At 41.6% G+C, this 15,709-nt stretch overlaps 1 protein-coding gene across 1 annotated transcript in view; it reads left to right on the top strand.

Moving 5' to 3' along the window:
* Positions 1–13,068, top strand: part of SPATA6 (spermatogenesis associated 6) — a 41,380-nt gene extending 28,312 nt beyond the window's left edge. Inside the window, exons 12-13 of the mRNA XM_036388082.2 lie at positions 3,348–3,415; positions 7,165–13,068. Of these exons, the coding sequence (XP_036243975.1) occupies positions 3,348–3,415; positions 7,165–7,345 (249 nt within the window). The 3' untranslated portion in view covers positions 7,346–13,068. The remainder of the gene's footprint in view (positions 1–3,347; positions 3,416–7,164) is intronic.
* The last annotated feature ends 2,641 nt before the right edge of the window (positions 13,069–15,709 follow it).

Here is a 15,709-nt window from a genome sequence, read left to right as displayed (position 1 = left end):
AGTACAGGCAACCCTCTCATGGCTTACTGAGAACAACTATATTGGAGTGTGGGTTTTTTTATATTTTGATTCTCCACTCCCAATTTAAGCAAAAGATGTTACAGATGTGTAGAACATCAAGGCTTAACATGTTGTGCAGCTGCACATCAGCAGCTGCATGTATCCAGCTGTTTCTAGAGCTAATATTATTCTTCAGATGTGTGATTTTTTTCCCTTAATTACCTGGCTTTCAATGAACAGAGCTCTTTATCTAATGAGATTACACTCAGGAACAGAGTATTTTACCTTTGATGAAATTTTGAGGTGTGGTTTTCGACAGACAAATTTTTTCCTATTGTGATTTTGAGAAACATAGTTTCTCAAAAAAATGCTGGAGCATTGTACCAGCTGAATAAGAAGATTGTTCATCTGCAGAGAATTTAGAATCTTGAGTGTGAGGTGAGGCAAAAGAAAGGTAGGATAAAAAGGTTGTAAGGATGAGAGATGATTATGATACAATGATGATAATGATGATTATGATATAAGATGATAAGGAGCTCTGGCATTCTAACTCAGAAATGTTATTGATGGGGTAGAAGAGACATAAGTCTCCCAAAGTGGAGAAAGGCATCTTTTTTTGCTTCAGTTTCTCTCTTAGAAAATAGAATGTTGACAGAAATCTGCTTTTGAATGTTGGTGCAATTTTAAGTTGCTACTGTCCCCAGCTGTCCACCTTTCCCCTCAGCAGTAGTGCCCTGTATCAGTGGGAAGTGGGATAGAAAGTGTGAGATGATGCCCTGATGTCCCCCCCTCACATTTCCCACAGCAAGGGCAGGTGCAGCTGCCTGGGATGGGGGTCTCTACTGGCTACAGGAAGCCCATGGCAGAAGTGATCTTTGTTGTCTTGATCCAGTCCTGCAAGATGGATTGAAGAACATCAGTCTTCACTCTGAAGTCCTTTTTTATTTATTTAGTTGTTTGCTTGTTTGTTTATTCGTGTCCCCAGATTTAGTCATGTTGGGCAGCTCAGTGTCTCACCTCATTCTCACTTAATCTGATTCTTTTCTCATTTCTGTTCAATGTTCATGTTTAGCTTAGTTGTTGTGGGTTTTGTTTTTAACTCAGAAAAACCTTGTCTCATCCATACGAAGACAGTTTGATCTAGTTCATGCTGCACCTCCCTGAGTTATTATATGAATGTTATGATTTTGTGAGCTGCTGCCTCTCAAATAGAAGATTCCCATGACATTTTTCTGTGTTTCAGCCACTCAGAATAGGTACAAATCATGTCATATGCTCCCCTGATGTTTCAATGAACTTGAGATAACAAACTGGATTTCCTGATAGTCCATGTAATGAACACTTGCACAGCCTGAACCATCTGCAGTGATTCTTGACTGCTTTCCTCAAACAGTAGACCATGACTTTATGATAAGGAGGGTTGGATGGTTGGTTACATGGTCTCTCCATACAGTCAAAAAGACTCTGTAAACATTGTGCTGGAATTCTTGAATTGTGATATTTTCTGCTGGCTTTCTCTTGGTTCACCTTGTGATTTCCAGAATCAAACACTTGCTGAATCCTCACAGGGATTAATAAGCAGAGATGACACTGTGTCCTCTTCTGTTGGAAAACCTTGTGTTTCTGCCCTAAAAAATCCAGCTATTAGGGTATTTAATTACCCACCTGATCAAGCCAGTGCTGGCAAAGGACCATTTTTCTCATTCTGTTTCCTTCCACTGAGCAAAAGGAAGGGAAGATTGCTACAGAGAAGTCTTGTGGTGTCAGATAGTTGTGTAGAGCTGGCTCATGAAAGCTGTGCTAACAGCAGCTGACCTAATCAAAAAAGAAAAAAAAATATCCTTGCAGTGAATGCTTTAAAATTCACCAAGATAGGTTGTGCTTCCCCACATGGCCCAAAATTGAGGCTGTGCTATGGCTCAGCAGACGGCTGAGGTAAATTGGTCATCTTGAAAGTGAGGGAGTAGTAAAACAGGTGAGGGAGTAGTAAAGCAATGTGGTGAGCACATTCTGGCTCCAATCTAGATCCTCTTCAAACTTTGAAAGGTTAAAAAGTACCTCTTATTCTGTTTCACTCCAAAGAGCCTAATACTAAATAACCATTCCCAGAAGCATACAGCTGTGTCTTCCAAAATTTCTTTTTCATAATACTCTGCAAAATAGTGTGACTGGAGCTCTGCTGCAGATTCTTGGGGTGTCCACTGTACCCTTCTGCTGTGACATTGTGACAGTATTGTAATGTTTCCATCTTTTTTTTTGCTTTCCAGAACATAATTTGCCTCTGGCAAATGCTGCAGAATTTTATTTACCACTGTACCCCATTTCCTCTTCAGTGCTTTGTAGTCTGTGACTGCTGGAGGAAGAGAGCTCTCCTGTTTACAAACACACTTATTACCTTGTATTTCACCACAATAAATTCTCTCAGGTTTTCCCTCATCCATATGCTGCTGTTCAGCTTGCTCTGCATCTTACTGCCACCTACCACTATATTTCTTGTCTTTTCTCCCAGTTCTGTGTTACCAGCAAGTGTGATTATTTTTACTGCAGTCTTTTTTTCCAATTATTTCTCCTATAGCATGAAAGATGACTTTGTTTAGTAATCCTTACAGCAATTGACTTGTGCTGAAAGCATCACTTAATATCACCCCTTAAGTAGGGTCTTTGCTCTTCAGAGTAGAGTGAACATGATTGTGTGTGCTGGAATTTCTACCATCCCATCTCAGGTGAGCAGCTGGCTCCCTCCACATGGGTGTTTTCTTTCTTTCTTACTTAAGAGGGCAAATTTGGGTTAATTAATGTCTAGATAGCATTTGGAAGGTAAAACTGCATTCTAGCAACTGAGAATACCTGACTGAAGGGTCATTAAGTGCATCAGATATTTTTTAAAGTTCAGTAAGCATGTATTCAACCTTGGATATGAAATTCAAGAATTGAGATGTGTGCAATGCTTCTGCCTTGTAAAACACATGGAATAGATAACATAAGTTTTAGGTGTTTTTTCCCCCTTTCCTGCAAGGAACACAAAAGCAGTAAGTAGTATGTTCCATAGCATTTTGGCAATGTGTTTATTGGGGTTTATTGAAGCTTTTGCTGTCTGCATAGTTCTCTAGATCTACACTGTCTAGAAATTCTTTCCAGTTTATTACCTGAAAATTATTAGCTGAATTGTAGTGAACTTAATTAAAAGTGTTCATAAATGGCATTTGGCTCATTACACTTTGTCCCTTTCTCCCCCAAGAAATGTAAGCACTTTAATAGTCCTCTAAATGGAAAGAAAGTATTTTTGAAATGAGATCATTGTAATCAGAAACCGAGGTAATGAGAATTTGATTTCTGGGTTTTTTTAGGATGATTTGCCTCAGACAAGAGAACCTACAGATAACAAGCCCTTGACTGTGAGTGAGCTGCGGAGCAGGTATGGAGTTTTTTTCTGACCAAGACAAAACAATCATACTCAATATTGCCCTTTACATTTAGCTACAAATTTCTCTTCCCATTTTGAGCTTTGTCCTGTATTGGACAGGGAAAAGGTTTCAGGAAGTGTTACTCATACTAAGCTTTCTCACCTAAAAGCAAAATACAGTTAAATTATTGTGCCTTTGATGTCCTTTGGCACTGTGTCAGTATAGTCTTCATAAAACACTGGGTTTGGAACTGGACTTGGCTATAAAAATGATTCTTGGGCAGACGTTTTTGGAATTTGTCAACCAGAGGGCAAATGTCACTTTTAAAATAATCACTTGGTTATTTTTCCTTTAAAACTATGGGAGTGCAAAAATAAATTTAAGTTCATTTAGTAATATGGTTTGAGGCTCAGTTTTTGGATTGTCCTTTCTTTGGTTTTTTTTGGTTTTTTTTTTTTTTGGCAAAACAGATATTTGGAAAAGAAAAGCATTTTCCAAAAAATACAGCAAATTTATATGGTATAGTTTAGTGATTCACCATGCTGTATTTCAGAAGCTTTCTTGGAAACCTGAGATCTTATAAACCTGGTTTATGTACATTAATTACTCTGTGTGCTCCTCACATACATGACCAGGGTTTAATTTGATAATTTACTTATAAGATACCAATTAAATTGGTTTTGATTACTTCTGTAGTAGAAGTTACCAATACTGATGTTCTATGTGTATGCACACAGTATTTTGTACAATGTTTTGAGTACCTGTTGGAGGAAAGATACTAAGGATGCTAAGTATTAGAAGTCTTTTTTGGGCTCCTATGGCTTTTCTGGTTTTCTTTATATTAAAGTAGAAGTCCTAGAACTGTGGTGCTACATTTGAGAGGTGTTGCCATTAGAAAAGGCTTTATTTTGATAGTTAAGTATCACACACTGTTTTCTAACAATGGCACCCCTAATCACCACTGTATACACCTGAAAGGAGGGTATTTCTATATGGGTACCATAACAAACTTCTTCTTGAAATTTATAAGCTCCAAAAAGTTCATTTCTGATTTGCTGACTTCTTTAAAAATCCCTGTGGTTTGTAATCCCCTCTGTGCAAGGGATTACTCCAACTTCCATATGGTTGTAAAGTTGCTGCTGCAGTTGTGTCTGCTGTACTGTGCTCACTCCTGTATTCTGTGTAGCCTTTCTGCTCCCTTATCCTTTGTCCTGACAGCAGGGGCAATTAAATTGTTTAGGATGTGTTTGTGAGAGAGAAAGTGCAAGTTTTTGTTTTGAGGCAGCTTTGGGACTTGGAGATTTATGCTGAAACAGCAGACCATGAAAAAAAATGGAAAATAAACCTTAATACTCCAGAATCCTGAAGGGATGGGATATGAAGTGTGGCACTCGGGTTGGGAAAGGACTGCTCCTTGCTTTAGAGGCCAGCAGCACAGGGGGTGAGACATTAAGACCTCGAGGACAGTCACATTGCTGAGTGCTTGCCACAGTGCTCATAAACAGGACACAAGGACAGAGACAGAGTTCATGGAAGGACAGGGTACTGTCGACCAAATGCTGGCAGTAAAGTAGATGGATGATTGAAAACCGCTGGGAGTAAGGAAAAGGTCTGTGTTTTGTGAAATATTTAGTATATGATTCACTCAGAAAAGAACTTCTGGGACTCTTAAAGGAGATGTATGAGGGAACAAAAGCATATGACAGGTATTTCAGAGCAGGGAGTTGCGTGCAGAAATCCTGCTGTTAATATGATTTGTGAGTGTAATTCCCAGATTGCTTAGCTCAGGTTGTCAGCTGGTTTCCAGTTGAGACAGGAGGGGGAATCTTCCCTACCTTGGCTGTAGCTTTGTCCAGGTGTCTCATGCACAAGTGGCTGGCTAATGGAAATGCCTCCTCCAAAAAGAGAAGGGATAATTAGGCCTTTTTACAAGACTTTTTCAGTACCAGAATAAAGAACTTGTAGAAGTTACTGTTGGTTTTTGAGTCTTTACTGCAATTAAAGTGCTGGGGTTTGAGTGTCTCCAGGTAAATTCAGCTTTTAGGAGAAGAAAGGGCAAGCACAAAGATGCTGCTGGAAATGGATTCCAAGGAAAAGAGTGTCAGAGCTGTTTGTTGTGTAGTTACAAGTGCTGTGCCTGCTTGTTGGCCTGAGAATTCTCCATCAGAAGTGAGGTACCACAAACTGCAGGAAGGAGAAAGTGAAACTGCAGTTGTTGATGAGTCCCCAGGGTGTTGACTTGTCTGCATTTGACACAGGCCTGTATAGCTGCTCTATTGATTTTGGTTGGTAGGTTGGTTTCTTTGTGTCCAAACTGTGAGGCACAATTATCTCAGGATGATAAACAAGTTTAAATTTGCTTCATGCCATTGACTGACTTTAAATGATGGAGCCTTTTTGAATAAGTGTGAACGTGGCCTTCCTCTCTTTTTAATGTTAGAGCCATACAAGAGGTCTTACTTATTTGGTGTAGGTTGGCATCACCCTAATATTTGAATGTAAGAAGTTTAAAAGCAAAAGCTGATCCTTCTGTTGTTTTTTTGGTTTTTTTTCCATGGGACAGTAGAAGCTTAGAGATGTGAATTTAGAAAACCGATCCTACATCTTCCTCTTTTTCCCCTTTTCTGTTCTTCAGATGAAAACCTTGTGTTTTGATGCAGCTGAATACATGTATTCATGGATGTGGCCTAAGGTTTCTTTCAATTTTGTCATATGTTGGCTGATAGTAGCTTGAGGATGAAGTTTTAAGTACTGGTTTGATTGCAGAAGACACTACCATTAATAAATGACGTGCATATAAGAAGCTGTAAAGCTTCCCTGTGAAATGTAATCCATTTCCTAAGTGAAGATGGTCACCTTAAACTTCACATTTCCAGTTTCATTTCCCAGAGAACATTTGCAAAAGCTGAAGATTACTCAGTCCTAATTTTAAGTGTCTTAAGTGCCTAAATCTGAGCAGATGTGAAAAATGTCATCTCAGTTGTAATTTTTTTCTGATGATTTTTGAGCTTCTTGTTTCATGCTTTATTACAGGGAAATTGCTCATTTAATTATATGACACAAACCTTTGTTTTGAAAGTGTCAAGAGGAAGCAGATAGTCATGATGTTGAGATACAAACTACTCAGACTTGTCAGTGTTTTGTAATGATTTGCAGAGTATAAATTTCACTTCATAGATCTCAGGAATAATTTCTCAAAGCAACTGAAAGATGAGCCTGTATTTGTGTTTAGTATTAAAACAGTGACACAGAAGATGGGGTGGGGAAGGAACCCTGGATTGCTACTATATCAAAATGTAGTTGGTAGAAAACTTAATCCATGATGCTTCCAATACAGCACTTTACAGCTGCAACCACAGTAATTTAATGTCCCCCTGATAGATTGTCTTCATATTGAAATAGCTGCTTGTGGTTACAATTTCACCTTCAAAGGACACAAAAATCCTACTGTGTTGCTCTTGCCTAGTCACACAGCCTGCAAAAATACAGCAAAATTACTGCAGGTTCTCTGAAAATTAATTCTATTTGGGCACATTACAAAGTGTACTCAGATAAGTGGGGGAGGATTTGTGTGAATGAATAACATGGAGGGGGTGGTTCTCATTTCTTAAAAGTAGCTGCAGTGCAGTTTTAATTTTGGTTTGTGGAAGGCAATCTGTGCTAAGCAGCTCTACATTGGTGTTTCTGCTGGTTTTGTGCCACTGATTCCTCTTCCATATCTTGGTTTGATCATTGTTTCTTATCTTCTTTCCTCTGACAGTTCTCCAGTGCAGCAGAGCACTCCTGTTCACTTGGATAGTGGTGAACATTGGCCTGGTCCTGCAGCTGTGTACAAAGAGAAGCCTCACAGAGCAATCTTGGAGGAGAGTCTTGCAAAAATATATAGAGAGATGTATGAAAAAACTGCTGGTGCTGTTTCAGACCACAAAACACATTCCTGAAAGCACCTCACCTGAAAATGCACAGTATATAGTATTTGAAACTAAACCTATTTTTATACAACAATATTTGTATTCTATTTTTTAAGCTGTCTTATGGTTAAGCAGGGTTTTGGAGAAATGGGGATTTGGCCTGGGCTGAAAAAAGGAAATAATTAACATTTCATTCCCAAAAAAAGAAACAATAATCCCTAACAAAAAATCCCCTCTACAATTAAGCAAGATGGTGTTGCTCCTTTGAGACTCTGAACATAGAGTCATTTGAAGACTAATAGGTCTGCTGGACATCCCTTTGTGACATCAACTCAGGTTTCAGCTGCAGCCAGTTCTCTAAATCTATTAAATATCTAAATTTAAGAGAATTGGTTGAAGAAGCAACATGTCCTAGTGGGCAGAGGGGAGACCCAAAGGGGAAGTTGAATGTGAGTGTTGGTTTAAAAGTGACCCACCTAGGACAAATAGAATTGTTTTCTAGACAATTGAATTATTTTGGAGAATGGCACAAACTTTGGTACTGTAGGACCCATCAGGCATGTATTTGAAGTAGTTTTGAGCACCTTTAGTCACAAGTGTTCTAATACTATGAGATTCTAAATGAAAACCACCCAGCCCAGCAGCCTTTGTGTGAGATGAAAGGTCATCTTCACACAGCCTTTGCATTTGAAAGCTTCCACGTTCTCCTAAATGCAGCCATGACATTTGCCAATACACTTGTCATTTTAAAAATATGAATAAGAAAGGACTGTGCAGGGGGAAAGACCAGAGCTAGTCAGCAAGCTCCTTGTGTTCTGTACAGGCCTTCTGAAATTCCTGCATCACAATCCCACCTAATTTGGAGCCTGTCCTTCCCGGTCTGCTGGGATCCTGTTGGCAGCAATCACTTCGTTTTTGCTAAAGGCCACCAAATGTTCATCAGCAGTTCGATGCTTTCCCCAGGGATGGAACCTTTTCAGCCTTGCACTGAGCAGATCCCACATTAGCAGACCAGGGCAAATTGCCCATCCATTGAAAAGCTGAATGTTTTAAAAGGGCAAGAGTGTCCATCTCCTGCTTCCCCCCAGAATGAGGAAAAAACAAATGCCTGTTCTGGCTGCCTCCCTCTCTGAGCAAACACAGGCAGCTCCACCGATGCCATTTTACCTGTTGTGATGAGAGAGAGGATAAAGCTAGCAGTACAGATGGCACAACATATGACTGGAACCTGCCAGCATGCCTACATAAACAAAAAGTCAGTCTATTCTGCCTTCCCTCCTTTAATGCTGAGACAACATAATTGATTTGAGAAAGCAGTTGGTGAGCAGTTCTGCTGGTGGGAGAGCACGTGGAGGGGCTGTGTGCTGCTGTTTCAGGCAAGGGCACTCTCAGAGGAAGTGTCTCACATACAGACATTTCTATTTCTTGTAACTGTTGGACAAGTTGAAGTGGATTAACACTGATAACTTCCTGTCCCTGCTGCCATTTAGCACATTAGTGCTTTCAGAGGGCATTAGTGGCACCCTCTCATGACATGGAGATGTGCTGAGTCACTCTGTGAAGTACCAGGACACTTTTTGTTGCAGAAGGGAAAAGTAGAATTTGCACAAGCTGTGTCCCTGGGGGCATGGAGGCCATGGACGGTTGTGCTACCAGGATGTGGTGGTGTTCACTGCCCTCTCCAGTGACCCCACGTTTGTCCACAAAGGAATAGTTTTCTTCCTGCTCAGAGGAGTAGCTGTATTGAAGTAGATCCTAAGTAGGTGGGGCAGATTCTGAGAAATACTTTCTAAGCTTTTGGTGTAAAATTAATCTGTTGAATCCTGAAGGGTTTTGCAGCTTCCTCTATGTGTTTGAGCCATAAGATGCAGTGTTCCCTGGGCATCCTGCAGTTTTCATTCAATATTCTCTGTGCATTCCCTCCCCAGTGTCACAGCTGAGTAAAAGTTACTCTTCTGAAGATTGGCTCCTCCCCTTTGGCCTCATCTGGCTCCCTGACATAGAAAACCTCTTTGATTTTTCCCTCCCCAGCAATCCAGCAGATTTCAGACCCTGTTTGTTCACTGTGTGAGAAGGCCTAAATGCTGAGGGATTGTTGTGGGGTTTTCTGTATGTTTGATGAAGGACACAATTTGCCATGAACTGAATACACAAGGGGATGAGAAAGGTTGGGAGCCACTATAAGAAAGCAAGGTAGTGCTTTCAAAGGGTCCAAAGAATGGTTGGAGGATATCTGTTTGATTCCCCTAGCTAAAAAAAGGAATCATATGTTAATATGGCAACCTTCAGTTCTCATCAAAGATTAAAAATTTTTCAGCAAAGGTGAAAACTGGATGGGAGAAAAAAATGTCATTATTGAATTTTGAGCAGTATGAATATTCTCAGTGTAGCCTTCTTCTGCAACATAACATCAAATGGAGCAGACAGACTGAGTACCTCTGGCCCTGCTCCAGCTGGGAGGGAGATGTGTGTTCAGTGTCTCTCTGAATCAGCTGCTGCAGGAGATGTTCCTCTCCTGGGTCAGTTATTCCACAGCTCACACTGTGATACAGCAAAGAGTGCTCTCTTCCAAGCACTGTGCTGGAAATCCAGTTTGGCAAATGGAAAACTTTCCTCTGGAATGTGACTTTGGGCCCAAATTACTCTGATCTGTCCCTAGTATCTTCGAGGCACTTTGTTTTCAGAGGCATTTTCCCTTTCCCTGTTTGCTCAGGTGGCCCTGCCAGCCCTCCCAGCTCTGAGCATGGCTGCTGCTCTGCCCCTGCAGCCTGGGAGCAGTGGAGGTTCAGGCACTGAACCAACACAGCAATAAGCTCTAATTGTTTACTGCACCTTGCCTTCTAATACAATTTAAATCCCTTCTATCAAATGCAAATTTCTAGGTGCCTGAGTGGAGCTTTAAATAGCATTTGCTGTGCTCCTTCCTTATCTTTTGCCATCCTCAAAGTTCCAGTGACAGTGGGATGGCATAATTCCACCCCTGTTGTTTTAGCTCCTAAAGGAAAGCTGCCTACTCAAATGTGGCAATAATGGGCCAGATGAGGAGTGAATTGGTGCTTTTCTGTGGAGTCTGTGTCTCTCTTGCCCTCCCCAAGTTATTATAACCCACGGGTGTTCTCACCAAAAGCTGTTCAGCATCCAGTGATGCTTGCAGGATGCAATCAGTGCAATATTTTAATCACTTTCAGTTTAGTGAGTCAGACTCTGCTTCCTACTTGCTCCCTTCCATGTCTCCTATGAATAACTTGGTGCAGTTTAGGATCTTGGGCTGGCTTTAGACAAACTGCCTGCCTGTGTTCAGGAGAAATGCAAATCCATCCTTGGCTGACAGTAGCTGCTTTGGAAATCACTAAGTCATTGACCTGATGTGAATTAAAGGCAAAAATGTCAAACTCTTTAATGATTTGCCTTATCTAAGTTTTTGACTTAGAGGAAGAGAAGCTTAAATTGCTCCACTGAGGATAAGAAACCTAGGGATGGCTGGAGTAATGGGAACAGGTAGGAGCAGCTTTGTAAGATGGATGGGGAGCTGTGTTTATGCTCCAAAGCTGAGCAGCTTGGGAAGTGATGAGGGCTGTTCTTTAGACTGTGCATCACATGTTTGAATTTTACTATTACTTCAGAGGCTGCCAAAATTATCAGGGGAGAAAAAATCTACCTGGAGATGTTCAGAATCTATTTTTGGGGTAAAATAACAGAACATTTAGCTCTGCTCAGTATTAAATAGTCTTTTCCAAACTCCTTCTCATTGTTACCTCAGCTGTAAAATGGGGAGTTTGTGCTCTGTTGAAGCTTAATTAAATGACTGTGAAGTGCTTTGGGATCCTGAGGTGAATGTTAAAGAAATCATTTTATGGAAGCCTGGCTGAAAAGTCCCATCTCATCTCCAGGTTACTAAAAAGGCTTTATTTTAATTTTCCCAGGTTTATTATGTTTTAATCAGACAATTATTAAACAAATCTTAATCAGATTTAATAGATTTCTATCTTGATCAGAGAGGGCTAGAAAAGATAATGAGCTGCTTTACTACATGTGCTCTTAGGAGCTAATCTTTGCAGTTGGTATCTTGCTCAGCTTCTGTCTCCTGCATGATCCAGGTTCATATCCTCACACTGATTGCTCTTATGATACCTTTTTTATCTTTTTTTAAATATAAATTATGTTTTTCATCCTGATGCCTTAGTGCTGTTTGCTCTGTGTACTAACCAGCACTGTTAACATCTCTCACATCATTTATCCTCATCCTCTCCCCAGGAACAAAGGGTGCAATGTGCCATGGGTTTGTCAGGGAAAGCTGGAAGGAATCTCTGCCTTCCCACTCCATGTATGAGGAATAATTTGGTACATAATTCTGCTCTTCCCGATTTTTAAGCTTGAAATGTTTTCTGAAACACTGAACTATGCAACAAAATTCTCAGCCTTTTAGCAGTGGTCTCTTGCTGCATAAATCTGGTAATGTGGAATCTCTGGGTCACAGGAAAGGCCATGGTGTTAATTACTTCAGTGGTCATGAAGTGATCATTATCAGGATGCTGAGAATTTGTTTGGTAATCAAGGAATTTGAGGAAACTCAAATCAATGAAATTGAGCCTCTTGGTTCCAGTGAGAACACTTGAAGCTGAGAGGGGACAGCACTTCTAGGGCTGATCCTGATGAGCTGCCTCCCTGACAGAAGGGGTGTCTGCCTTGGGTGATGTCTCTGGGAGCAGCAGGGAATTGCTCTTTGCCCAGTTCGTTTCAGTTCCAACAAATGCAGCAGCCTTGTGGGAAGTGATTGAAGCCCCCAGTATTCTTGTTTCCATTGCACAGGAGCTGTTAAGCAGAAGCCTCCTTGATTACTGTTGGCTTCTGATGCTTTCCCCCATGGAATTCAAAACATCATCAACCAAAACCCTTCAAAGATGTGGCTGTAGCTCCTTTTATCAGTGTTGGCTTGCCAAAGGCATGGGGTTTGTTCCCATTTTATCTTTGTGAGAAATTCTCTGAAGTGTGGTGATAATTTGTCTGGATGGCAGCATAAAGGAACTGTAATCTTTCTCTTTACTTGATCCATGTGGAGATTGTGCTTTTTCTTGGTGTGCATTTCCCTTCAATTCTGGGTGATTGCCTCTGGTCCAGCAGAGAACTCCTGCAGCCTGAGCAGTGGGATCTGAGCCACCTTCTCACCTCCTTGGGGAAGGGAGTTTGCTGTTGGTTCATAAGGATTTACTGATCCTGAGGACACAGCACAAAGATTCTGTTCTGTGGCCAGGCCTTTGCACACCCCTGTGGAGCTGATGGCATGGAATGAAGAGAGCTTCACACAGAGCAGGGTAGGAGCCTGGGAGCAAGGCAGGCAAGGAGAGTGGCATGCCATGAATTATGCACTTCTATACCATGAGTTATCAGTGTAGGAAATAGCCTGGACAGCTCCTGAGTAACAAAAGCACCATTTACATCACTGAGTGGTGGTGAATTCTAATGCTTGTATTTGTATTGTCACCCTGACTGTAGCTGTAGGAACTGTTTCATTCAGGATTCCAGTAGTAAACACTTGCTAAGAGGTTGCTTTCCCTGCCTGCCTTGTTTTCACCACAGTCATCTAGTGTTTACACACATTTTAGCCTCTGTGCCATTTTTGAAGGCTTTATTTGTCTCATTTATGTTTCTGGTTTGGATAATACTTAAATATGAAATCCATCTGGGAAACATATTGTATATTCACGTCGAGGGGTAAAACCAGTTTTTAATTAAAATTTTATACTGCACTTGTATTTCACTTTGTCCTGTTTTATTATGAAACACTTCAATCTTCTTCCTAAAACACATATGTCTTGTGCGTTTCAAGATGTTCCTTGTTGCTCATGCAGAACCAGTTTGGGAGCTCTGTCAGCACAGTGCCATATGTTCTGGGCTTCATTTAGCTTCTCTGCCGTTTGTGGAGGCAGCAGATTGGATGGAATGCAGCTCAGCTCGGCTCCATTCTTCTCTTTGTAAACTTGTCAAGAGATAAAAAAAGCAGGGAGAAGGGAAACACTGAATAATACTCGAGTGAGTTGAATTATCAAGAAGTTATGGGAATGTGGCCAATCAAAATTGAGGTTTCTCATGTATTTGAGGATTTTCCTTAACTGCAGCTTTTGCAGAGCCTATAAATTGATGCATCCCTCAGTGCTACCCAGTCTTACACCCAAAACCTCACTGAAGATTGAGATATAACCAGAGTCATTTGGAAATGACAAGCGTGAAGTGCTCGATTTTGCATTGATCTGCTGGTTTAAATTAAAAAAAAAAAAAAAAGAAAAAAAAGTGAGTAGATTTCACAGAATATTCTGAGATGGAAGGGACCCACGAGAACCATTGAGGCCAGCTCTGAAGTGTGTGGCTCATACAAAGATCAAAGCCTGCCCTCAGTGTTGTTTGCACCAAGCTCTGGAGCAGGAGCAGGTGGAGGGGTCCTGCTCCTCCTTGGTGTCTTCTGGCTCTCTGAGGATCACACTCCACTCTTTAAGTGCCTGGTATTGAAAAGAGGAAGCTCAAGAGTGATGGTGCCCTCCTGCTCAAGCAAACACACACAAACCCAAAAAAAGGTCACTTTTCTTACCAATCCATTCCTGTTTCTTCCCTGTCCCCCATCATCTGACCATGAACCAGTGGGAGCCATCAGCCTTTGATCCATGGCTGGTGTGTAGGCACATCCCAGCCATATCCAGGGGCTCCAGGCACTGCTCTGCTCTGCCCAGAGATTTCAGGGCCACCACAGTGGCTTTGACAGAGGACCAGGGTATTTCTGTGATTCTGTAACTACAGCTTAAAAACAAAACCAAACCCAAAAGAATAAGAAACTGGCAAAAAAAGGAATCCATATTTCTCTGCCTCCCCTCTCCTGAGGTGTGAGGCTGGAGGGGAAGGGCACGAGCAGCTGCTTGATGTGGCTGTGGAGGAGAGGGGGAACTTCTGCAGTCCTGACCTGAGGTCGGTCAGAAATCACCAGCTGGAGTGACATGAGTGTGAACCTGGGTGAAGTGACAGGCAGCTCAGCCCCTGGGACTCTATTTACATATGTTTAAAACAAACAAAAGAAAGCTGCCTTTGTTCCCCAGGAAAATCTATTTACTTGGCATTCAACTCGTGTATAAGCTGGAAGTTCTTTCACAGAAGTAGAAACAAAGCGAGTGACATTTCTGCTTTGATGTGAGGCTGCAGCTCAGATTTGATTTTGAAATATGAGAGTAAACTGAAACTACCTCCAATTTAAAGGTGGATTTTTAATGACCTTAAAAGTTTTGAAAAGTTTTTTTCTTCTTCCCTTAGGGATCAGAAAAAATTATAACAGTAATCTTACTCATAGCTGTAAGTCTACAGAGACAGTGGCTGTAGGTTAATGAAAAATTGACACTGCTACTTGCTGTGCTTCCAGCAGAATATTTTTTTACTTCAAACTGAAGTGAACTATTGCACTGTGTGAGCTGGTTATGAGTCTCACATATTAAACTGGATGCTGCTTTTGTGGAAGCCACAGGAGCAAGTCACAGAATTTCAACAATTTCTGGTTGGAACACATGCTGCAGTAATTATTGGGTTGCCCTGGTCCTTCCTGCAGAAATAAAGAAATAAAGAATTAAAGAAATGAAGAATTAAAGGTTGCTGGGTTAGTCTAAACCAGAGAGGGGCAGAGGAGCCATTCCCAATGATCTCCATGCCTGGTTCCCAGTGTTGTCAAGCAGCCCCCCCACAGTCCAGCAGAGAAAGCCCAGAGCAGGAACGGGCTGTTGTTTGTGCAGATGTTCCTGTTTTGCACTGTTCCACCCTGCTCCTGTGGCACAGGGACTCCTTGGGGGACACCCTGTGGCTCAAGTGCCCTCTGCAGGTTTTTTGGGGACAGCTTGTTCCTGGGAATCAGAAATGGCACCAACTCAGCAGCTGAGGCTGACTTTGCTTCGGGCTCTGAGGACATAGTGACTATTTGTTGTCCTTGGCATGGTGGTGCCATCTGGCCCTGCTTGGACAGCAGGGCTGTGATCCTGCACTGCCTGGAACTCCAGCTCCTGCTGGTGAGATCTTGGGCTGTGCTGGGGCGGCAGCACTGGCAGCTGGTGCCAGCCTGTGGCAGATGGGACAGCTTCAGTCACCCCTGTGAGCTGTGCTGGACAGGGACACACACAGCTGCTGGGATTGCTGTGAGACCAAGGGAGGGAAGGCATGGAGGTGGCTTCAGCTGTGATACAGGACCCCAAGGCAGGAATTTCACAGCCACTGGATGTCTGTAGGGCTCCCTGCTCCCCTGGAAGGATTTTAAACCTGTACCAGTAACAGTAAGAAGGGAATTCTGATAGGTTCCTTCTAATAGGTATATTTATTATTATTATTACTATTATTATTATTATTATTATTATTGATGTTTATATTGTTGGT

This window comes from Molothrus ater, chromosome 9 (assembly GCF_012460135.2).
Source record: "Molothrus ater isolate BHLD 08-10-18 breed brown headed cowbird chromosome 9, BPBGC_Mater_1.1, whole genome shotgun sequence".
NCBI lineage: Eukaryota > Metazoa > Chordata > Aves > Passeriformes > Icteridae > Molothrus > Molothrus ater.
Note: the sequence above shows the minus strand (reverse complement) of the source record. Positions and strands in the feature narration are given on the sequence as shown.